We start from the raw sequence: 24,751 nt of genomic DNA, 5'->3' as shown, positions 1-24,751 counted from the left end.
TCACAAACGGTAGCAGAAACCCAAAGTGTTTACACTTGTCGCCCCGCAGTGCGGTGTTTACATGGACCAACCTGCTGGTGGTGGTGGCAGAGCTAAGCGGCTCAGAGCAGGAGGCCTTGGACCTGGTTCCCCTTGTCACCAACGTGGTTCTGGAGGAGCACCACCTCATCGTCGGAGTGGTGGTCATCGTGGACCCGGGGGTGATCCCTATCAACTCCAGAGGAGAGAAGCAAAGGATGCACCTGCGAGACTCCTTCCTGGCAGACCAACTGGACCCCATCTACGTGGCCTACAACATGTGAACGCCCTTCACCAACTGATGCAGAAACCTGAGCCCGGCTCTGAGAACAGACATGAGGGAGAAGGACTTGGGGTGTGTGTGTACAGTAGCAGCCCCAAAGTTAAAACCTCAGACACACATTCAAAACACCAAACGGTGTGGGAGCGCGACAACAACTCAAGTACTGTAACAACAACATGCTTCCCTCTCAGAAACTGTTCTGTCTTTACTTCCACCTGCTCGATTGCTGCAGTCCAGGTTCACTGAGATTTCTACTGTGGGGGCTGACGCTTTCTCTGCTCTTGAAAGGTAGACACGTGTCAACTGGGAGAGATCCGATTGTCCTTTCTTTGCATCCCACTTCTCCCTCATCAATCTAATCCATGTTTTTAGAACATTTTAATTCCTCCCAGAAAGAGAAGAAAGAAATCCTCCCCTCATTTTTCCGCCCTTTTGTTTTTATCCTGAACCATTCACACTCATGTGTCCGATTTCTTTTCTTTTCTTTTTTTTTAACCCCTGTAATCTTGAAGGTGCACTGGAACTTCTCCCCTTGCACTTTATGTCCTCGCACCTCTCAGTCCATCTCCTGTCTCTCTGCTGCTGTCACAAGAGCAAATCCACATCAGTATTAAACAGTGCCACCAGCAAGTGCAGCCCACAGTGGCGATCCTGACATACTGCCTCCTAGGTGCACAGTGGCGTTCAATTTCCATCACATCCGGTGTTTGCTAGCAGACGTAGTGTTGCCATTGACAAAATATCTTAAATAGCACTTGAATTACTTGTTGGTGTGGGAAAAGAAAGACTTCATAAACCTGAATAGTAAAGATGAAACAGATTCTTTATCTTTGGTGTGAGTAGGAGTTGGTGAGTTAGATAGCTCGTATGATTGTGATAGTACTAATAATCTATTTTTTAAAGCGGCAATTTTCAGAACAACTTTTGAAACTATAGTCGGTGTTTAGGTGTGCATGCCAGTTGGGAGTGCAGGTAATGTCTACATGCGGGCTTAAAACAAACAAAGAAAAAAAGCAACCTTAGCAAGCCAAGGATTCTCACAGCAGTTTTTTTTTTGCTGCCTATGCTGAATATTCAGCCTTACCCACAGTTTGTGGCTCTCATGTATAAGCATTCACAGCCTCCCAGCACTCAATAAGAGTTCCTCTTAAATAAAGAAATAAGTACCTGGTGTTAATAGGCTGAGAATGTTGTTTATAGACATTTACCCTGTTCTGAAGGTATTTCCACTCATCTTAAAGATTAGTTTCAACCTTCTGTTTCTCAGTAAAATCCTTTAACCTGTTTTATAGTTTGCAGTTAACTGTCCTTACTCTTTTGTACTGCACAAGATAATTTTGTAAAGAAACAATTATGTATGAATATAAATTATAACACTGTTTATGTTGTACAAATTTAGCTACCTTTTTAATTTTTTTTTACTGTGTAGCAGAACATTTTGTTCATGTAAAAGTTTTTGTTCATTTGTTTGTTTTGAGGAAATATCTTGAGAACAGAGGTGTCCGTGTCTTTTTTTTTTTAACACAGGGTATTTATTTTCTTAACAAACTTAAAAAACGTACTTTTAAAAAAAACTTTTGTGACTTCACCCATAAGAAGAATGAAGTGCGAGTGAAATCTAGTTGATCGCACCTTCAAGGTCGTATCTGTGTGCGCCTCAGAACAGCTTCCAGCTCTCCTGCTGCGATTCAGTCTCTCCCTCCAAGTTCGTTCGGACCACTTGCAGGTGCATTAAATTGAACAAATTTCAAATCGGCTTTAATTTTGTTAAAGAGGACACAGCCTCACAGATACCAAATCTGGTAGAAATGGAGTTGGCACAGCTCAAAACTTACTGCGCTTTCTATGCGACGTGGGTGGGCGCACAAAAACGTGTGCAGCAGGGAAGTTTTACAGTAGGACTTGCTGTTACGGTGTGCAGCTTTCGGGCCTGGATCTCGAAGGGGGTCGGGTGATTTTTTTTTTTTTTTTTTGTAGCCTTTATTTGACAGAGCAGGAAAGTAGGAGAGAGCAAAGGGGGAGTGACACACAGGAAATGGTCCAAGGTGGAATTGAATCCACGCTCCTGCAGCTTTTTGGCCTATGGGTCACCTGCTCAACCAAATAAGCTACAGCAGCACCAGGTGTGCAAATTTAAGGTGTATGGTGGACTTTCAGGGAGAGATTCAAATGTAGCAGGAGCACTGATCGGGTTCTGGAGGTACTCTGAATTTAAGTAAAGAAGAGTTTGTTTGTTTTTATGGGCAAAGTCACCAAAAATTTTAATCGTCATGTTTAGCTCTGTGACTTTCATGTAATGTTAATACGTCAGAGGCACAATCTGGAGTTTGCCACTCTCGGTTCTGGGAAAAAGAAGGAAAAAAAAAAAAGACCCCAAAAACTTCAACTTAAGGTCCAGACTCTCTGTGTAAGCTGTGTGTTCGAAGACCTTTTGTTTGGCTTCACAGGATGAGTCGCTGTTGATCTTGGCTTGATCTGAGGTTCTGGAGTGAGCTGCTAGCTTTCGGTCTGTGTGTAGTTTTCCACCTTATATCAAAGAACGTGTTTCATTTAGTGTCACAGCTGATTAGACAACATCTGAAGGCAAGTCAGTGCCTTTTACCATGGCGACATTTATGAACTATTGAATTGAAAAGAAGAAAAAAAAAAAAAACAGGAATGAGGAGAGAGCTTTGCCTTATTAAACCTGTGGAACTTCTGTACTTTTATTGCTTATTTAAAGAACAGTTCCACCAAATCTAAGTTAGAAATCAGACACCAGTTTGTAGGTCGAAACACACTTATCACATATTTTTAGAGGAAGGGGGTGTTTTATGTTTGTGGTCACACCTTTCTGATTTTAACATAACCATCATTATCCAAACCCATTCTTTCTAAATGTGGGTAACACTGAAAAAAAATAAACTGGGAACAATCCGCAAGAAACCTGTGATTTAAAAAAAAATAAATAAATAAATCGCAGAACCCTCCTTTAAAAGAAAAAAAGTGAAGTAACAAACATGTCTGTATACTGTATTTTAGAGGTCAAATACTGTATTACTGGTGTTAATGTGTACATGAAAATGAATCTGTAGATAAAAAAAAAAAAACTTGATCTTTCATACTTGACAGCATTTTTCTGCATTGTTATTATTTTATTGTTATCACATTGCAAGCAACAAAAAGGTTTCAGTGGGCAGGAACAATGTGCACTTTCCCAGTATCATTTTATGAGTGAGTGTGTGTGTGTGTGTGTGTTTAGGCGTGCATGTCCCCATGAGGGAGTGTGTGTGTGTGTTCAACAGTGATATTAGGCTTTTATGGTGCAACAAGGTTTGTCTTTTGTAAGAATTTTATCCCAAAATATTAAACCTTTTTTTTAATTTCTTCTTTTTTATGTCGCCTCCACTGTATTTTTACTCTTTCCATCCAAAATTGGAATTTAATATATTTTCTAAGGATTTCATCAATATTTTCCTGATGTCATCTTTATCTGCAAACAGCTGGTTTGATTTAGAAGCAGCTTTGACGCATGTCGATAAACCACTTTTCATTCGGTGACCGACGCTGACGGCGTGCGTGCGAGCCAGTAAATTAGTCACTCGTCTTCTGAGGCTCCTCTGTGATTATTGCTTTGTCGCTACTATTTCACTCTGACAAGTTTTAATAAAGTTTTATAATTTCATGTTGGCCTTCAAGCCTTTTCAATAGACATTGGTGCTATTCAATAAGGGAAAGTTGACGGTTTTGTTCGCCAATGTCATCCCCCCAAAAAGATGCCCTTTTGTGTGGAAAGTAAGTCATTCTTTTTCCATGCCAACATCTCTTCAATCACTCCATTCTTAAATTGTCAGCATCAGTTTTCATCAGTTCTGAGATCTGATGGATAATGCGCTCTGAATATTTATTTCCGTGTTGTGAGGGATGGCGAACATTTCAAACCTCCAAAGTTATCCTAAGCACAAAATGTAACTGTAATTAAATTAGGATCGTTCACACGCGTGCACACACAAAAAAACAATACCCACAAACTCAAGGGCCCACAATGTATACCTCAGTAACTGTCTGTTCACTATGCATCGTCGAGCTGCAACAAAGACATTCTGAACTGGTCAATGGTGCGATAACTTCTAACAACAACTTGTCTTACTTGACAAAAACACTGTCACTCTGTCATTGGATGTGTTTCATGTCAAATAAAAAGAAAATGCTTTGTCAGACTTTCTTTCGCCTTTTCTCTTCTTTTCTGGTCTCTGTGGAAGCTTCAGGAATAAGCTGCTGCATTACAGGAGGGAAAAAAAATGGTATCTTCTTTCCAGCAGGTGTCAGTCTCTCTGCTTGTGTGTGTGTGTGTGTGTGTGTAGAAATTCTTACAAACATTATTCTTTTATTCAATGTTACTTTCTATATTGATGTGGCAGTCATTAGACATTTAAAGCAGAATACTTCAGTTCTGCTAGAGACTGGAAAGGTGTATGTGTGCTGCTTTACATGAAAAAAAACTTAGCTCAATAAAAAGAATACAAAATTACACTCCTCAAAAAATGAAGGTAACACTTGATGATTACAGTATAACAGAAAGCCAGGAGCAGCAGTCTGTCCAGTTAGGAACCATGACCTCCAACAGGACTAGGCTGCTCATGCATGTTGACCTGCCAGTGCGGATGTTCTCTGGCAAATGCCAGTCGAGCTGCTGGGTGCTGGTCTGTGGGGACGGGTCCCAACGAAGGATAGAGGGACCTCATGCCACCCTCATGGAGTCTGATTCTGACAGTTTGGTCAGAAACATTCATATGAGTAGCCAGCTGGAGGTCATTTTGTAGGGCTCTGGCAGTGTTTGTCTTGTTCCTCCTCGCTGGTCCTGCTGCTGGGCTGATGCCCTTCTACAGCCCATTCCAGCTCTCCTTGTGTAATGTTCTGTCTCCTATCTCATCAACAGTGGAGGAGACTGCACTGGGAGACACAACAAACCTCCTTGGAATGGCACATATGGATGTGCCACTCTGGAGGAGCTGAACTACCTGTGTAACCTGAATGGTCTGCAGGTACCATCTCATGCTACCTGTAGTAACTACAGAAAAATCAGTCAGGAGTGATAAGGAGAGAACACAATGGTCTGTGGTCACCACCTCTCCAGTGCACCTGGACCTTTATTTACACAAAAGTAGGTGAAATGGATTCACAGAGGATTATTCTTCCTACCTGGACAGATTGCAGTGTAGCTTGGAAAGCTGAATAATTACACTAAACAGAAAATATGAAAAAATGACAAGGTCAATAAATCAAAATCTAATACAAGGAGGAGCTTAAATCTTACATGAATGCAGGTGTTGCAGTATGAGGTGGTAAAGATTTTGTATATCTGTTCTTGTAGCAGGGGAGCTCAAACAGATGTAATGTTCACTTTGAGTCTGGGTAGTGGGACGTGTGGTTGCTTGAAACAGTTGAAACTACATGAGATACGCTTGAAAATCAAAACTTGCAAAATCATAGTCACATGATGCCACTTTCTTAAAAATGCCATCTAGAAAGTCTGACTAAAAGCAAAATTTTTGGGTTGAAAGCTGTTGAAAATTTGGCTGCCTGTAAATATGCTCTTAATCCTGATTTTTATATTTTATTTTTAACACTTAGCAGTTTAAAAACTCCTTTGATCATCCATCCATCCATCCATCCATCCATTTTCTTCTGCTTATCCTTAAGGTAGAAAAAAAAATCTTAAATACATCAAGTCATCATGGAAATTTCAGTAATAAAGTGAATTCCAAGGAAGCAGTTGGCTTTCACAGTCTTATTACAGCTTTCATATTTCCAAAGAAAAAATCACCTCCCAACAGAGAAATAAAAACAGTGCACATCCTCCATTCAAGACATTATTACTTCAGTGTTTGGCACTTCTTAACCCTCCTTTTATTACAAATAATTAAAGCATGGTCCTAAAGAAAAGTAAACTCATTTGTAGAAGCATATGAATTGTCTTTTTGTGTCCTTTCTGTATGTCACTGTATACATGTGTATCTGTCATGCTGTCTATTTCTACATGCTGTATAAAGAAAATACATAAACACAAATATCTCAAGTCATATAACCAAAAAGCCTCTGCCTTGGCGACAAATGAAACTATCACTCAAAGTAAGATACTAAATGAGAGATTTTGACAGCTCTAACAGTGTAATTGTATTGAACTACATGTGAAAGAAAAGCATGCGACATTCAGAGCTGTCTCTTTAAGTCGTGATATTTATTGCTGTTTCAGAGCAACATCAGAGCGACACTGAGCAGAGCTGAGATGAGTCCCGTGTTCGCTCTGTGCACAGCAGACGCCGCTGTCTGACTCGCCTTCAGCCAATCCACAAACCTGCTGGCTCGTGCGTACACCCCGGGCTTGTGAGGAAGTCCACACTCCTCTCCGAAGCTTGTCACTCCGACCACATAAAACCTCTCCTCATTCTCACTGTAGCACTGCAGGGGGCCCCCGCTGTCACCCTGAAGCAGACACAAAACAACAGCGGTGTGATATTCATTTTAAGTAGCTCGTAGTGACTTTAAAAAAAGTGCCCGAGGATCAGCACCTGACAGGTGTCGACTCCTCCACTCTCCAGCCCCGCACAGATCATGTTCTCAGTGATGATGCCGTTGTACCAGGTGATCCGGTTACACGTTCTTCTATCAATGAGCTCCACCTCAGCTTCCTGCAGTGTGTTCATCAGCGAGCCTGCAGTTCACACACCAAAAGAGCTTTTAAATAGGCTCAAAGAACTTTATGAATATATGATATGACATGATAGGGAAATATATGTGAGAATGACATTTAAAAACACAGGAGAAAAAAAATAAAGCTTTAAGTATCTACAAAAACATTCATTAAACGCCTTACAACATGCTATAATGCGTTCAAAAACTACACTCCCCTCCAAAAGTATTGGAGCAGTGAATCCAATCCTTTTATTTTTTGCTGTAGACTGAAAACATTTGGGTTTGACATTAAAAGATAAATATGAGACAAAAAATCACCATCTCAGCTTTAATTTCCAGGTATTTACATCTGGATGTGATACACAGTTCAGAAGGTAGCACCTTTTGTCTGAACACACCCTTTATTCTTGTGTGCAAAAGTATTGGAACAGATCCACTTAAAATAGATTAAAGTGAGTAAGATTTAATATTTAGTCCCAAATCCTTTGTTTGCAATAACTGAATCAAGCCTACGACCAGATGACATCACTAAACTTTTGCATTCTTTGGGATCCTTCTTCAGTTGTTGTGTTTTGGGGCGGTTACTCCCTTCAGTCTCCTCTTTAGCAGGTAAAATGCTCTATAGGGTTTTAGTCTGGAGACTGACTAGGCCAGTCTAAAACCTTCCACTTCCTGCCACTAATAAACTCCTTGTAGCGTTGGCAGTGTGTTTTGGGTCATTATCTTGCTGCATGATGAAGGCTCTCCCAGTCAGTTTGGTTGCATCTTTCTTTATATTGTCAGAAAAAAAAAGTTCATTGTACTGCTGCCATTATGTGCAACATCATTAATGAGCTCATCCCAGAAGGAGCCATGCAAGCACAAACCATGACATTACCTTCAGTGTTTCACAGATGAGCTCTTATGTTTGGGATCATGAGCAGATACTTTCTTTCTCCAAACCTTAGCCTTTCCATCACCTTGGTAACGGTTAATCTTTGTCTCATCAGTCCATAAAACTTTGTCTCAGAGTTTCTGATTGTTCCATAGTATGTTTCGTAAACCTTTCTTACTCTCACATTAAAGTTGCTGAAGATCAGTCATTTGTCTGCTGCACAGAGGACATCTAACACTTGATGAACAGGTAATAGTTATAAATACTTAAGATCCCTTCAGCTACAGATGTAAGTGAATGCCATTAATAAGTAATGGGAGGTTTCTTTCTAAAATGAATCATCAAGGCTACAGTCTTTAAATGTCACTGAGTCAATAACATTATTTTTGGACTAGATGTTTTGCATCTAACACAAAGGGACCATTTTAAATGATATTAAAGAATGTATCACTTACAGGAAAAATATGAATAAAATTTAATATCATATATTCACTGTCACTGAAGAAGTGAATTTTTCAGTATATGCCTACTGTGATAACTGCAGAGGTGGGAAGTAACAAAGTACAAATACTTTGTTACTGTACTTAAGTAGCATTTTTAGGTGTCTGTACTTTACTTGAGTATTTATTTTTCTGACTTTTTACTTTTACTCCCTACAACACAATCGCTGCACTATAATATTATTTCACCACAGTTTGCAGTCTATCACCTGCACGGCCAGTTTCGTTCACAATGTGCTGGCACATGCCGGGCGAAATAGCGACCAGTGTGAAACTGAGGGTGAAGTAGAGGAAAAAGGGAGCTCAAAGGACAATTTTGGGTTTCCTATTAAACATAAAATCCAAGGAGCTTGTCTTGTTTCTTGTCTTCATAGACTCACAACGATAACACACTGCCAGAAATGTTTATTAACAATAGCTGCAGGTAAATGTCTTATTTTTAGGCAAGGAGCCACTTCCCTAGCCCATCAAGTCATATGGTCCAATCAGATTCAGGTGCCTTCAATGACCCGTCGGACCAACCGTTATCACAGAATATTACATACATAATATTATCCAACTTCACAGTCACCGAATTAGCAAGCTGGCACAGCATTTAGTGTTTAGTACATATAAAAAAAAAAAAAATTAGTATTTAGCATTAGCAAGCTAACTAGCATTAGCAAGCAAATGCTAATTAGCCCCCACCCCCCCAACACACACACCCCAGGTTGAAAATTTTTTTTTTGGCTAGAACCCTGCAAAGAGTTGAAAGAGGAAAACCATAATTTAGCTATCATTTATAGCGCTTTGCTCAGGGGTTACAGTGGGCCAAACCGAGTGCAGATGTCCGTAAGTTGTGGTCACGGTACTCTAACATCTAATTAGCATCACTGAAGAGGAGTGAGTGTAAATGGAGCAACTCTTCTGGCAGGTAATTTTAAATGCAAAGTTTCTGTTACCCCAACAAATATCAGCAAACACACAAACTCTTTGTGTGCAGTTTGTGACATAGTGTGTCTGCTAGTTAATGGTACACCTGCTCTTTCCCAGAATGAGAGTTAAGGTCACTCACAGATGGAGAAAGATGTAAGAAAAAGGACAGGAGAGGAAGAAGAGAGTTCATATTTAAAGGTAAGGACTGCTCAGTGACATCTGATAAACTGAAAATTTAAAGCTCATTTTGTCCTCATTTTTGATGATGTGAAGTTCTGTTTTTTTTTTTTTTTATATTTTGAAACATCCTACAAAAAAGGTGATGTATACTAACTTTGTGTTACTCAAAGGTTGCATGAAAATACTGCAGTTTAGTGCAGGAGAAACAGGTTAGTTTGCTGTACTGTGGTGAATTTACAGTAAAGCTTCTACATCTTGTTGAATTCACTTCATCCACTAAGAGCAGCAGCAGCACATGTCAGCTGATCACAGCCTGTATGCAAAGAAACCTTACTGGAGCTCACAATAGAAAGTTGTGATTTGTCTCCCCATGCAGAGCCACTACAACCATTCTGTACTTCTACTTAAGTACAGAATATCTATTCAGCCACCTCTGGCTACCTGAATACAGTATTTGTGGCATTGTTCACACCTTCATGCTTTTAAATTCGAACGGTTAAGTAAATATTCATTTTTCTTACTTTAAAATGACAGGTCCTGCCTTCGCTGTGAATCTGAAACTGGTGGAGTCTTGCTGACGTGCACTTTCACATAAAAATTCATCACCATGTATCAGCAGTTTTTACACCAACCTTTGTGATAGGCGCTTCCCCATCCAGTGATGAAGCAGTGGCTGAAGTTGAGCTTGGCCTCATGGGTCATATCATAAGGAAGGCAAACAGGTTGGATATAGTTTGTGAACATCAAGGGCGAGCTGAGCAGCAACAGTGCCACATCGCTATCAGCTGTGTTGATGCTGTAGCCCTCGTGCATTTTCACTTCACGGAGCGAGCGGATCTGGGCGTGTTTTCGTGGAGAAGGTAACGCGTGTAGTCCTGCCACTGCACGAAAATGTCTTAGGCCGATCCATCTGGACATAAAAGAGAATAGACAAAAAAATTCACTTGCTGCTGTTTTTGTTTTTGTTCTACTGTTAAATCTGCTACTGTGGCCACTATTGCTTGATTGTACAGAATAAACATACTAAAAACCAGGTCACAAAGATAGCTTCTATCAGTCAATGTTTCCCTTCACTGCATTTCAAACTAATAAGATACCTGCTCACAATGTGGTGAAAGTTTGGGTCAAAATTTCTGTTTCTTTGCTCAGTGAGTAAAAGATGACCTGATTTCCAAAAGGTGTAAGCTTAAAGATGACACATTAATAACCAAGCAAGATTTCTTTTGTATTTTCATCTTTAAAAATAGACTCAAAATAGGAAAAAAGGAAGAAGGCCCAAAGCAAATGTTTGGGCACCCGAAGCGATCAACAAGACCCCCTTCAGCCACATCATAGCTTGTAAGATCTTTTTATTTTATTTTCAGTAGTGACTTTCTCAGTTCTTGTTCTGTTTTCCCCATTCTTCATGCACTAACTGTGAGCTTCTTAGGCCATCCTCCAGCTGCTGCTCTTCAGAGGTCTATCCACAGATTTTTGCTGATATTTAGGATAGGAGGGTGTGATGACCCCAGCCAAACCTTTAGCTTGACTCTTGAGGTAGTCTGCTGTGGATTTTGTGATACTGTGTTTAGCATCATCATACTGAGAAGACTTTGCAGATAGTGTGAAGTCCGCTTCTTTCCCATGTTTCCTGGTTCTTCTCTACTGGGAAATGTTCCCTTTGCCACAAGCTGCAGCACAAGCCCAAGTCATAAATAATCCAGTGGGGGAGCCTTACAGTTAGAGAGGTGCTCTTCTCATAACAGTTCTGCACCCTGTTTTTGCTCAAAATGCCTTTGCAGAAAAAGAAGACGTTATATTTAACGTCTACAAGAATTATGTCTGAAACCCATTAAGGTTAAGGTAACACTGCACAAACCTTCCTGAAAGACATTTGCAGTCAGGTGGGGGCTTTGTTTTACCTCGTTAGAAATTCTTACGCTTTTTTTTTGCAAATATTTTTGGTAGCATTTTATAATATGACCCACGACTAAGGATGTAATTCCCCTTGAATTTAATGGAATTTCAGTGGTTTTTATCTGACATTATGAGATAATTATATTTACCTACAAATACTTAAACTGCAGTACACTAAAATAAGGAGATAACCTATAAAAATTGTGCACTATTTAAAATTACTTATAGTATAATTACTTCTTCTTTCCTATATAAACTTGAATTGTGACCCCCTTATTCTAGTGTATCTACCAGTAGGTATTTGTAGGTAAATATAACATCCTAATTTCAGATAAAAATACAGTAAAATTCTATTTAATTTTAAGAGAATTACACACTTAAATGTATGCCATGTTATAAAGTTCTACCCAAAGCCAAGAAAACCTTGTTATCTTTTTCTGAACTTCTCCTGCTTTGTGAAGCATCCCCTAAATGGCCTCCCCTAAATGAGGACTGTGAACAAGTCATACCCCTAAAAAGCACCTGAAGGTCTGAGATCTTAGGAAAAATTATCTGAGAGCCCAAATGTATTCTATCTATACTCTATACTTTTCCTTTTTGACACTCTAAGACAATAGTGAACAAAAACCAATGTTATTCATAGTAACAGAGCACGGGGACCCAGACTCTACAGCCAATCATAACTTTTACTTTTCTTCCAGATGAAAGGGTGGTATAGTTCTGTTTTACAGGTGCTATGTTTATGCTGTGTCCCTGATATTTTATTTTTAACATGCGATCACTCTTCCCAGAATATTTCTCTGTGTTTAGCATCTGCTGAGGTATACACTACATGTGTTTGGGCGTAGATTAGTCAGATATCTAAATGTTAAGCTACTCACAGGTAATTGTAGAAGCAGTGTGTGGCAGTGAGCACCCAGAGGCTGTTGAGGATTGTGCCCCCACAGTGGTGTCTGGAATGGATCTGGATGCTGACCTGCCAAGGCCACGCCCCCTCAGGAGCCTCCTGGCCACCCACAATCCGAGATGCACCTGGGGGGCCAACCAGGGGCCGCTCCCCACAACCTAATAATAATTAGAAAAAAAAAAGCTGAACATATTTTTCATTGTAATGTAATGTATTTGGATTTATAGCTCTTTTCTAGTCTTACTGAGCACTCAAAGCACTTTAGACTACAAGTCACATTTTTAACCATATTTCATACAGAATTTTATTCTGTGCACCTTAAGCACTTTATCTTCCTTGGATATATGGCTAGTTTAGCTCATAAATTAACCTAAAATACATGTCTTTGGACTGGGAGGAAGCTTTGGTACCCAGAGGAGCACGCAAACACCACACGGAAAAGCCCCAGCAAGAACCTTCTTGTGTGAGGTGACAGTGGTAATCAGTGTGTCATGTGACTGGTGTATTTTACAGTATTTTGACTACACAATCAATATATTCAGATGATTATGATGCTAATGATGCTAAAAACTTACTGGAGTAATCAGTCAACAATCAAATGGCTGCAATTATTAGACAAAAACATTCATAAATTCATAAATTTGAATGGTAGCACTTTCTATTATAGCTCAGTAATAATGTGGTAATAGTGGGTGGCATCAAGACGGTTATAATATAGAAATAAGCACGTCATTACCTCTTTCCTAAGTAAAATCCATGTAATTATCTTGTATCAATACTGTTTATAGCAGAGTAAGACTAGACTGAAATTAATATAATTGGATAACAACCGGCCAGCACCAATATAATTGTATAATTAACCCTACCTTACTATACTACTATACTTTACTATTACTAACTGGCTTTGCCTCATAGGTATACATTTGTTTCCACATTATTAATCCTAGTTTCTGGCCTGTTTTTACCCAATTACATAATTTCAATAGTTATGAACACTATATAATTACCTGGATATTACTTTGGTAATTAACTAACCGTAAACAAGCCTTTAAAACTGAAACGTGATTATATGGGTTTTGGTGATAGTAGTGGTGATAGCATAACAAAAGTAGGTGGATACAGCACAAGATGAATTAAAATGACTTTTTTTTGTATTATCATATTGATTATTGTTTAACTTTGCTTAAACTGCAGGAATATGTTTGTTATTTTTTCTGGTAGTAAAGAAACTAAATGATTTTTCAATGCATAACTTAACTGGGTCTGTCCCAGTGACATCATCATCATATCATAAAACAAATAAGGTCTCTATCAGTTAAAGTACTGAGTCACAGTCAGTAAATAGACTCGGGAAAGTAAGCTGTAAAGTGTCACTTTTAAATAATGCTCACGTACAAGGAAGAGTGCCTTTCTAAAAACAAGGGTACAAAAAGGGATTTTTAAGTTACAGAAAAAAATCATCAAATTACAAACAACGTCTGCCTTTACTCACTGTCCTGTGCTGAAGTGGATGATTCAATCAGACAGCAGACACTCAGAAACAGCAGAAGAGCCTTTAACTCCATTTAGTTTCAAGTCTTTGGGACGTTTTTTTTTTTTTTTTTTTTTTGATCATAAACAATAACAATTCCGTCCGGCCGATGACGTCATGTGCACGTTCCGCTCATTTGACGTGCGTAAAAACTGAAACGTGACTTCGCCTCAAAATTTAAGCAGCGACTTTGCAGAAAGTGTAAATGTGTTTAATTTCTTTGTACAGCATTTTCACTCCATCAGCTCCCTTTGCGTTCATTCACACACACATTACATAACAGCAAAAGACAGGGGGCAGGTTACCAGATTAAGAGCTGCCTATTTGCATTTAAATTTGTGCTATTAAAGGGCGAAGTGCTGGAGGAGGGCAGCTGTCGGATGCAGCGGCTCTAAGTGAAAATAGTCATTTAGAGATGAGATTCTCAGTTTAAAAATTTTTACAAGTATGAATAAGTGAGAATCATGCTCAGAACAAATCTATATCCCACTTAATGTGTAACACATAAAAAAGAAAAACACTGAGTTATTTCCAGGTGTGCGTATATATATATATATATATATATATATATATATATATATATATATATATATATACACACACACATATATATATATATATACACACATATATATATATATATATATATATAATGTGCCCTTGTTTTTCTTTTTTCCTTTTATCATTGATTGTTTTGTGTTTGTTTTTATGTGATGTGGACTATGAGTCTGTAATAAAATCTATCTATCTATCTATCTATCTATCTATCTATCTATATATATATATATATATATATATATATATATATATATATATATATATATATATATATATATATATATATATATATGTGTGTGTGTCTCTATCGCTATAATTATTGTCTTTCTATATCACAGACATTTAATGCCCCCTCTTTTTGAATTCCTGCACTACAAACTCTGCACACTGCACACGCGCACACACACACACACACACACACACACACACACACACAGTGAGCCAATGCGTTTTGTCAGAAAAACCTTGAGCGTGTTTTCTGCGCACGGTCTCACCATGGCTCAACCCTGAGCCTGTTTTGTGAGGCGCACACTGGGGTTTAGATGCTGCGGGCCTAAATGACCTTTACGATTTTACGAAACGTACTTGCCGACACTCCCTCACATTCTGCTGAGAGTCATCAATTATGCAGGAAAACTGCTCGCGCTGAGGGGGAAGGTAGCAGCAACAATATGGCGACAACCGCAGTTTCTCCCCAATCTTTTCCACATCTGCAGTCCTGCAACGGCTCTCTGGATTCATTGTAACGCTTACAAAGTGAGTATCTTTAATTTGTAACCGTTTGGGGAAAGCCTGGCGTATGGTGGTAGATGAGGGCAGATTTTCTTTCCATCGGTAGGCTATCCTTGCGTAGCCTAAATGTCGCAGAGCTGCACACTGCCCCGCATCTTTTTTTGGAGCGCGACGGAACAGGGTGTCTGCGCTTGTTGGGCATGTACCGGCTGGACCAGAGCAGGGGGGGTAATATATTTAACAACCAGCTGGTGTCGACCCCGAGGAATTTATCAGATTAACAATTTCATCGAGCGTCGGAGGTAGTGATTGGAAAATAGGGGGAGAAAATGTCTCTTAGGTTAGGCTTCAGGCAGGGCGCCGTCTGACTTCCCAGAAGCCCAAAAAACTTTCACTTTTTTCTTTTCTTTTTTTTAAAAATTTTGTCTTTTTTGTTTACATCCCTCCGGACTACAGAATGATGCACTTGAAACCCCACAAGGCTTCAAAAAGGGGTTGATGCTATGTAAGTAGCCTGATCTTCTTTCCATCACCGACAGACAAGAAATTTGCATTCCCCGGGGTGATTTTGGCGTGACATGAGCATGGCAGTTTTCTAATCGTCGTGTTTAACGTCGTGTTGTAGACTGTGTTGTTTTTAGCTTGGAACTCTGGACTATTTTGTGCACAGATAGAGCCCTTATTGATTTGGCAGTCGACATGGCTTCACGGGTGTGGTGCAGATCCTTGAAGACGACGCGCAAAAGCGCACAGAATATCCCGCGGAGAAAAAAAAAATACAAAAAACAGTTTTCCCGATTTACAGGGAGGGCATAATGTACTTATTTTTTATTTTTACATCGTCACCACTCTCCCGACTTTGATCCACGGTTGCGCTTACCTCAGCGTGACAATTTTTTAACATGTAAACCTCCCACTGCAGCAACACAGCTTTGGCCAATTTGGTTGTAGCGGGCCACTTCACTGCGCAGTATAACCCAGAGCTCCTCTGTGAAGCTGAGGACCGTAATATATTAGAAAAACAGGGACCAGCTAATCTTTGGTAAACAAGTTTCAGTTTTGTTCTGTCTCGAACTAAAAAGATGCCAGAATGTTCTTTTCTCTGTGAAACTGATCGCAGTGCCGATCTCGGATGTAAGCAGTGTGCAACCTGGAACACTGATGACAATATGAGTGTTGCCACCGTGACTTAATAACTGAGGAGATTTGAAGGATAAACTGCAGGCCTGAAGGTGTCGGAAAAAAAAAAAGAACAAACGGTTGTACCCCCCCCCCCCCCTCTTTTTTTTTTTGGTAGGCGCTCACGTGCGCGCGCACGTGTATGAATATGAGCTCGTGCTGTGTGAAGCAGTGCTGAAGCGGACAGCGCCAGCAGAGCAGCAGAAGGCTCCGAGGTTCTGGTGTCCATTTTAAAACAGACGTCTCGCCTCACCTGCTTCATGTTTTCTGTGTTTTTTTCCACCTCTTGTCGGGACAGATAGAAAGGAGTCTTTCCTGTGTGATATCAGCTTTGCGCGTCGAGCATTTTAATTAGGCGGTGTTATGTAAGAGGGAGGCAGGGAAGTGACGGGCCCGGTGACTCAAATATGGCTGACTGTCCTGTTCGGGCTGCAGCCACCTTGTTCTTCTTGAAATTAAAGGTTTTTGTGCTGCAGCAGTAGATGGAACACGAGGAGAAGAGAGGGCCGGATGATGATTTAGAAACCCTCCAAATCAAATGATTTCATTAATTTTTCAGATCTGGCTGAACTGAACTCTAATTTCAGCTCCTTCCTCTTCAGCACTGCCTCATGTTCCTGCAGCCTGGAACATTTGTCATGTTACCCTCTTTATATGCGTTTAGGAGAAAGCCTTCACTGAGCCATGCAACCATTACTGTAAGGTGTTTTTTTTTTTTTTTCTCAGCATGTCCACATGTCTTTTAGTTAAAACAAACAAACAAACACCTCAAGCAGTAAGATTTTTAAACTTGTGGTTTGAATTTTGAATTTGAAGTTTAATGCAGATGGAACTTGATAATAACCACTAATTTAGATTTGTAGATTATTTGTTTGATCTAATCTATGCAAAATCTGATGGAGCATGGCAACACAAATATATTTAACCAGTAAAAAATATAGCCCAAGGAACATGAAATGGCAAAATAATATGTCTTGAACATTAGAAAATGAACTATTATATTTATCATTTTAAGCATATACTACTAGTTTAAAATTCTATGTGATAACCTAACTCATCAAAGCTGGGAAATGCCCAAATATGCAGATTTTTAATATAAACATATACCAAATATATCATGAAACATTTGTGTATTAGCTGATATTCCATTGGATGAGAAAATCCATAATCTGCTACTCTTGAAGACGCTTATTTAAATATTCTCTTTATGGCCACCACACACTGACCATGATTGTTTCTGCTTCCAAGGCTCATGTAACAAATGTTCTCTTCGGCTCACATCCTTAATGGAGATAATGTAAAGGGAAGGGAAACTAATTGTTGAAATGAACATTGCAAGTTAACATTGAGTCAAGAATGCAAGTTTCAGGCCACTATTTCTGTAGTACTTAATTTCATGTTGTCATTTTTTTCAACTCCTGCCTCCTGCAGAGCTGCTACTGTGGATGGTACAAACCTAAAGACCAAGTAGCTGCAGGATGAAAACATGGCTGCACCCCTTCTTGCACCGCCAGGACCTGACAGCTTCAAGAAGTTTACTCCAGAATCTTTGGCGGTCCTTGAGCAGCGCATCCAAGAGGAGAAGAACAAAAAGCCACCCAAGCAGGACAGCAGCTACCGCGACGATGATGACGAGAACAAGCCCAAACCCAACAGCGACCTGGAGGCTGGGAAGAGCCTGCCCTACATCTATGGGGACATCCCTTCGGGAATGGTGGCGGTACCACTGGAGGATCTGGACCCATACTACCTGAATTCACAAAAAGTGAGGTTACAAAGACCCCATTCCCCCACATGCACAGGTTATGATATTATAGACTTAACTCTATGAGGGTGGTTCAAAACAAAGGATGTTTCTGATTAGTGTAGGTTATTGAACCTCAATATTTTAATATCTGACCAAAATGTGTCAGGAAAGAGAGTTCAAAGCTGGCATCTGCTATGTTCTTGTATGGCAGTTTGGTTTCTTAGATTTCTTTCAACATGTTCTCCAATCGAGGCTTTTTTTTTTTTACTTCATTAAATTAAACAACATATTTGTAGAAAATTATGTTTACTTTTAGTCAAAGTGAGCACTGGCTATATTCTAAAACAAAGTTGCCCAGCCTTATTGCTGCAAATATTGATGCACTGCACTATTTTTGGTATTTGTCCCTTTCTCTCAGGCTTCCAAAATTCACAGACTATTACTATATGTTGCTTCCAGAATCCTTAATGTTGCATTTGGCAAGTGAAAACGTGACACCATCAAATCACTGTTACCTTTCCGTTCTTGTGCGTGGCCTGATTTGTGTTTGCAATCTTTTTTTTTAAACAGTTTTCTTTGTTTTTTTCTAACAGTGGTTTTGAGATTTGGAGACTTTATTATGATCAGTTGAATTCATTTAAATAAAATCTAACACTTGTGCGGCGTTTCAAAAAAATAGTTGTAACAAGCGGTTGTAGTAATTTTTAACCTGACACACTGCAGCTGTGTTTTTTATCCCTCTAATGTTGTGATAAACTCAAACATACGTAATCATTTTGGACAGCAGCCAGTAGATAAGAAGCTTCATTTTGTTGAGGTGAGTCATAAGTTATGACCGGAAATTACGCAGACAAAGCGGAGTCACCATGTGGCTTTTAACAGTTGACTTCCAGGGCTGCTATGTTTACAGTTATTTTAATTTTATAATTAGGCTACAGGAGGTAATTATGTTTTCCTCCTTGAAGACCTTTTGGAAATGTTGGAGTCGAGCTCTCGAGCTGTTGAATGGACTGTTGCTGTATCTCCAATGCGCTCACAGGGCTTTGGGGAAAAGGTCAGAAACAGTTACTGTTGAAAGACTGTTGTTCCACATGACAGACTTTCCTAATTGTTGAAAAATTAATCTGAGGCAGGAGAGTGAAGCAGCAGCAGCAGGACTCTGGCTGTCTTAGAGGAGACACGTGTCTCTCTTGGGTTTCTGTCATGTCTGACGTCTGGCTGTCCTCACACTGAGGACAGCCAGGTGACCTTGACAGTCTTTTAATGTTACCTCCATGTGTACCTGTTGGCCTAAACCGTTGGAGGCTACTTTTGCTGTACAAAATCCTCTGACCTTAAATTATAAAAGGCATGACTTACAGATATAGAAAGTTACAGGCTCAGGAAAGTAAAAAAAAAAACAAAACTGTAGTTTTGGAAAGCTGTAGAGCTATAGATGCTTCTGTATTCTGAGAGAGTTCTACATTTTTACTCGAATAATTTATCATAAAATGGCTGTTCTTTCCTTAAGCATCAATGGAGATGTAAGGTGTACTGTGCTGAGTTTAATATTGGTGTGCTTATAATAGGACCGAGCAGTGAAGGCTAAAACCTTCTGCCATGGTAACGTTGTTTGTTGTCTATTTATAACAAACAAACAAAAAATGATATAACAAAACTGGCATTTTTTTTTTTTTTCAAGATGATTTCCTCCGATCTTATAGTCATTTTAAAACTACTGCATATTTTGACAACAGCGTTGTGTAACTCAGTCCACACACCGTGTCTTAAAATATAGCAAATCCTACCTGACAAAACAAGAGGGTAATGCCGTGTGTAAACATCATCATTACCTGAGCTGATTTGTTTAGATATTGTATGCATGTGTACGTTTGGATGCACAGCATCAGTCCCTGCGTTCCTCTACGTCTGTCTCCGTGTTATACCTCCCTGTCTTTACACAGTGCACACTGACTGTTATGTAACGCACCAGTCCAGCGCACAAGGAGGAGACACGATTCAGATGACACGTGGCAAACATGTCCAGGGATACATGGGACTGTTGCTCATTCACTCACTTACACACAGCTCACCTGCCTTTTTCCAGACATGCTCCATGTTAATGACACACATGCACGCGAGTCATGCAACCTTACCTGTGCTTTTGCTTTTCATCTTTGCTTCCTTGGCTTCAGGCAAATCTAATTATGGCCCCTAATCTAGTCTCATTCTGATGCCAAAGGGAACTGATGCTGCACTGACATCAGATCAGGTGGTGACCTTGATGCTCTGTATGTCATTGTCATTGAGAGGTGGCAGGCTGCTTCTGGATAGCTCTCTTGCAGGAAGGAGGGGGAAAGATGTGGGGGAACAACTGTAAAGGAAGGCCATTCCTTATTCTCATCTTCTGAACAAATCTGAATTTGTGGCTTTTTTAGATTGTGTCATAGCTGAGACAGAGGGTTGGGAGGCTGGCAAGGTGATGACGCAGCAACAGCCCTCCTTGCCTGGTTGGTGGCCAGAGTGGGGCTGTGACATGCTGAGCAGAGTTAGGCCGGGTCACACTTGGCGTCACTGTACAAGGCCTGCGAAACATTTCAAGGAGAGGACATAGAAGGAAGGGACAGAGGGAGAGATGAAGTGAGGACAGAGATGAAAGGGACAACATGTGCAAGGATGCATGAGCACATTTGCTGTCCTTCTTGCTGCAGCCAAGATAACTGAAACGTGTTTTGCTGAGGAAAAAGATGAGCTAAAAATACTTTAGAGCTTCTCTACAAAAGCGAAAAGGCAGCATTTTTCTTCTCCGTACTGGTTAAGGATACATATTCATGGTAATAATACCTCACAGTCCATAATGATTTAATTTGCAGTCATGTTAATAATAGAGCCAGGAACATTTCAGCATGCCTTTAGAGCAAGACAGCAAAAAATTCTATTTTTTGCACGTCAAATGGCAGTAACAGGGCAAAAGCACGACAGAGAATGCCTGAACATTTCATAGAAAAGCCTTATGGTATTGCTACATTAATGTCTGTGGGGCTTTCGGGCTAAAGGGGCCATACAGTAAATGCAGTCCATTTATCGTTTACCATAAGGGTTGAAAGAAGGGTTTCCCGCTGAATGTTGAGGCCCTCACGGATGCGGCTGCTGCAGCCCTGCCTGCTGGCTTGAGCTTCTGTGTCGAAGCTGCCATCTCTTTCATTCTCCCGCCCATCCCCCCCCCCCCCCCCCCCCCCCCCCCCCCCCCCCCCCCCCCCCCCCCCAGCTTCTGCCCAGCTTCCCCGTTCTGGCTCCTTGTGCCCTGCTTCTCCTCAGCCTGCTGCTGCCACAGTTGCTTCCTGCCTGCCTGCTTCACTCACTCTCCATCTCCTTTCTGCCTTTCTTCCTCGCTGCTCTCCTCTTTGCTCAGCTCTAGATTATGAAATTTTCAGTAGCTTTGCAGCACTTTTGCCATGTGTTAGAAAAAAAAAGACCTGCATGCTTAGCAGTGGTGTATATGTGTGTCAAGGTTACAATATTGGTTACTCATTGTGCTGTGTGCATGCTGGTTTGTGTGCAGATGTGACTTAATGTGTATGTTTATACATTTGTGCACATCAGTCATGGATGTGCACCCAGCATATGTGAATGATGGCTGTGTGTAACAGGAATGTCATGATGGGACATTTCCAAGTGTGTCATTGTCTTAACTGGAAGATTTACAGTGTCGATGACAGTATTAACACTGAAGGAGATGTTGCACTGACCTATAATAGTAACAAGAGAAGAAAGTTGTCTAATGATTTCAAAACTGTGCTGGCTTGATTTGACTTGTCTCTTGATTTCAGTAAAATTGATATCAGGGGTAAGGTGTCTGATTTGTGGGTGGGAGCTCTTTGCTCTTTTGAGAGGTTTATGTTACAGTAAGAGCTCACGCGTGCACCTCATTTCTGTCCAAAATGCATAAATTACATGCGAGCACGTGACACCACCACCATGAGAACGTCTTACTGTGCACCTCCCCACCCATCCGCCCTGCTTCTCCTCATCCCTCTTCCTCTCCCTCCCTCCTGGCTCCACTGTCGGTGTCTCTGCAGGAGCTTAATGTAGTGAGGGATGCCTTGTTAAAAGCGCAAGGGCCCATATCACTTGTGCAAATGCACAGTTCCATTAATGTTTCATGCAAATGTTTTATTTAAACAATTATGAGGTTATCCACAGAAAGTGGCTTGCAAGCTCCTTTTGGTTTTGCCTGCTTCCTTCCCTTAAAACTGCCACAATGGGCGGTGCAGCAGTGAGAGACTGGGACAACATGCAGACATCTGGCCAGCAATTCTCACTTTATTTGCATTTGTTTAAAAGCAGCATTTTACTTTAATGACTAAATGCACATCTTTTATTTATCATCCTCATACTGTCTTTGTATGACTTGCAGAAAATGTTTTCACAGTGTATCAAATAGGATGACATATACATTTTTGTACCACATTCAGTCATTTTTAGTAAATATTGTTATATTCCATGCTATTACTCTTTGTCTATTTATAATCTTTCTGATTGTTAACGGTCTCTCTCTCTCTCTCTCTGGTTCTTCTCTCCACAGACATTTATAGTGCTAAATAAAGGGAAGACAATCTTCCGTTTTAGTGCCACACCTGCCTTGTACTTCATAAGTCCTTTTAATCTGGTTAGGCGAATAGCTATTAAAATTTTGATACATTCATATCCTTTGAAATGGTGTCTAAACTGCTGGGACTAAAAGGTTTCCTGTTTACGTGTATTATTCATGACATGTTCTGTCTTTCTGCTCGTACTGCTATTGATGTTTCCTGTGAGTGGAGCTACAGGAGAGAATCGGTATGTTACAGTCAAGAAAGAGCATACAGGACGCCATGCAGTAGCCATTTTATCACTGAAGGGAAAGGCTAGCACAAATGATGAGTCATCCTTAACAGTAAGCCAAGCCAGACCTCCTCAGTAAGCACATTATCAGTGCATTATCTAAGAGTCCAGAATGTTGTACCCCTCAAAGACTTAAAAGGAAGTTTTTTAGGAGGAGACCTCAGCTGATCAGAGCTATATATTAATATTGTTCTCTGAGAGTTAACCACAGTTATTATAGTTTTAATATTTTCTAGTTAGTTTTTGTTTTGCTCTTTTATTTTGTAACTCACTTTAGTTGCAGTCAGTTAGTTTCCAGAGTGAGTTTTCTTTAGTTTCAGATTATTGTTTGAAAATGTTTTGTTTGAATTCAGTTTTTATGAGTTTCAGTGTTAGTTTTAGTCTTTTTAAGCATTGTTGTATTGGAGGGTGTATGCTAGAGGCAAGATTTAGCAAAATCAGTGCAAGTGTTTATATAAAAAGCTGCTGTTGACTCACAACCAACGTTGCAGTAAACATGTCCATCAAAGCCTCATCAGGCAAGTTGTGATTTTACTAAATGAACAAATACTAAAACTAAGGAGATTCCCTCCATGTTTTTCCAGTTTAGGCATGAATGCATTATTTTCATAGAAAAAAAAACAGATGACCTTTTAGGGATTAAGTAAAATAAAACAAATGCATGGTTTCAAATATCCTACATTTATGTAAGTGGCATTTTTGCTTTGCCCACCATAACTCTACATTTGTTGATGGTGTAGGCCTTTTTGTTTGCTGATTTCCTGCCATGAAGCTGCAAAGCACAGCTATTACTGACTTCTGCTGGCCTTTAAAGCAAAGTCTGAAGTCTCCCTTGTTTTCTTTGAGTGTCAGCCTCTCTGCACTGAAAGCTTTGCACCTTTAAAATCTACTATAGTTTAGCATTTCCCCTAAATATATACTGTTGAAATATTTCATGGCCTTTGTAGTAGTGAGCACCTTTAACCACGTTCAACTAAGTTCTTTGAGTTCATTTCATGACATTAACCCTTTGAATGTTACTGGCTGTTTATGCCGACTGGTCTGTAGACCATACATTGCCTATTGTCATTTTTTTTATTATGTTTTACAGTTTCATTGAGTTTTGATGATGTTTGTGATTGTCTCTACAATCCCTGTTTTCCTTAACATGCTCCTCACTCTTTTCAGCATGATCATTATGTGTACTATTTTGACCAACTGTATATTCATGACCTTTAGTGATCCCCCTGAGTGGTCAAAACAAGTAGAGTAAGTACAATTTTTTCTGTTTTCACATGGTTTTATATAAATGTGTGGTAACAGTTTGTGCATCTATATTGGCATTACATTTGTATCGCAGAACTAGCACAGCATTTTCTTGTTGATATTTGGAAAAACTCATTTAATAAAACTCATTTATGGCTGTTTTGCAGGAATTTCCTAAATAAATAAAAACTCTTCAAGTCCTCTGAATGAAAAACATAAAGAAGTTTAATGCACACTAACCATAGCATATGTTTTCCACGCAAAATCAAGATCTTAGAAGACAGCGCCGATGGGGCTATATGCCACAGGAATCAAAGTGTTCATTTTGGTGCGCCTGTAATTTTGCGTCTGCTCACCTTCACAGTGGATTTTAAGTGGAGTAGTCAGATGTGATTGAAGTGCAGACTTTAAGCTTTAATTTAAGTTTAATGACAAAGGAAGCAGGTAAAATATCTGGGATTGATTCAGAGTTTAGACTTACCTTTGGTGGCTGTTTAATCGATATTAAGTCAAAAAAGATGTCTGTGGAAGTGAAGGAAGCAATCATTAGGCTGAAGAACCCAGATGAACCTTTCAGCATGAGAGAAAAAACAATTTTATTAGGAAATTTGTGTAGCTCAAGTGTAATGATGCAACGGTGGTTTGTAG

General features: G+C 39.8%; 3 protein-coding genes across 4 annotated transcripts in view; 2 read left to right on the top strand and 1 right to left on the bottom strand.

Moving 5' to 3' along the window:
• Positions 1–2,954, top strand: part of dip2ba (disco-interacting protein 2 homolog Ba) — a 48,961-nt gene extending 46,007 nt beyond the window's left edge. For both annotated transcript variants that reach the window (XM_030732766.1, XM_030732765.1), the window contains one exon: positions 50–2,954. In XM_030732766.1, the coding sequence (XP_030588626.1) occupies positions 50–302 (253 nt within the window). In that variant the 3' untranslated portion in view covers positions 303–2,954. The remainder of the gene's footprint in view (positions 1–49) is intronic.
• Positions 2,955–6,502: 3,548 nt separating this feature from the next.
• Positions 6,503–13,895, bottom strand: LOC115783676 (transmembrane protease serine 11D). Its single transcript, XM_030734614.1, has 5 exons — positions 13,741–13,895; positions 12,223–12,406; positions 10,078–10,355; positions 6,853–6,995; positions 6,503–6,766 (listed from the first exon to the last, which is right to left on the bottom strand). The coding sequence occupies exons 1-5, from the start codon at positions 13,811–13,813 to the stop codon at positions 6,533–6,535; spliced, it is 912 nt and encodes a 303-aa protein (XP_030590474.1). The 5' UTR covers positions 13,814–13,895; the 3' UTR covers positions 6,503–6,532.
• A 986-nt stretch (positions 13,896–14,881) lies between these two features.
• The window catches only part of scn8aa (sodium channel, voltage gated, type VIII, alpha subunit a), a 50,432-nt gene continuing 40,562 nt past the window's right edge, over positions 14,882–24,751 (top strand). The window contains exons 1-4 of the mRNA XM_030733407.1: positions 14,882–15,093; positions 17,680–18,013; positions 22,560–22,678; positions 24,017–24,106. Coding sequence (XP_030589267.1) covers positions 17,735–18,013; positions 22,560–22,678; positions 24,017–24,106 — 488 coding nt within the window. The 5' untranslated portion in view covers positions 14,882–15,093; positions 17,680–17,734. The remainder of the gene's footprint in view (positions 15,094–17,679; positions 18,014–22,559; positions 22,679–24,016; positions 24,107–24,751) is intronic.

The sequence above is a fragment of the Archocentrus centrarchus genome, chromosome 7 (genome assembly GCF_007364275.1).
Source record: "Archocentrus centrarchus isolate MPI-CPG fArcCen1 chromosome 7, fArcCen1, whole genome shotgun sequence".
In the NCBI taxonomy this organism is placed as follows: domain Eukaryota; kingdom Metazoa; phylum Chordata; class Actinopteri; order Cichliformes; family Cichlidae; genus Archocentrus; species Archocentrus centrarchus.
This window is presented reverse-complemented; position numbering and strand designations above follow the sequence as displayed.

What these genes read in the sequence shown, in the direction of transcription:
- LOC115783676 (XM_030734614.1), bottom strand. Translation starts at nt 13,813, where the DNA reads ATGGAGTTAAAGGCTCTTCTGCTGTTTCTGAGTGTCTGCTGTCTGATT. An exon ending in ATCCACTTCAGCACAGGACA is followed by an intron (nt 12,407 to 13,740) that starts GTGAGTAAAGGC and finishes AATTATTATTAG; the next exon opens with GTTGTGGGGAGCGGCCCCTG. An exon ending in GGGAAGCGCCTATCACAAAG is followed by an intron (nt 6,996 to 10,077) that starts GTTGGTGTAAAA and finishes TGTGAACTGCAG; the next exon opens with GCTCGCTGATGAACACACTG.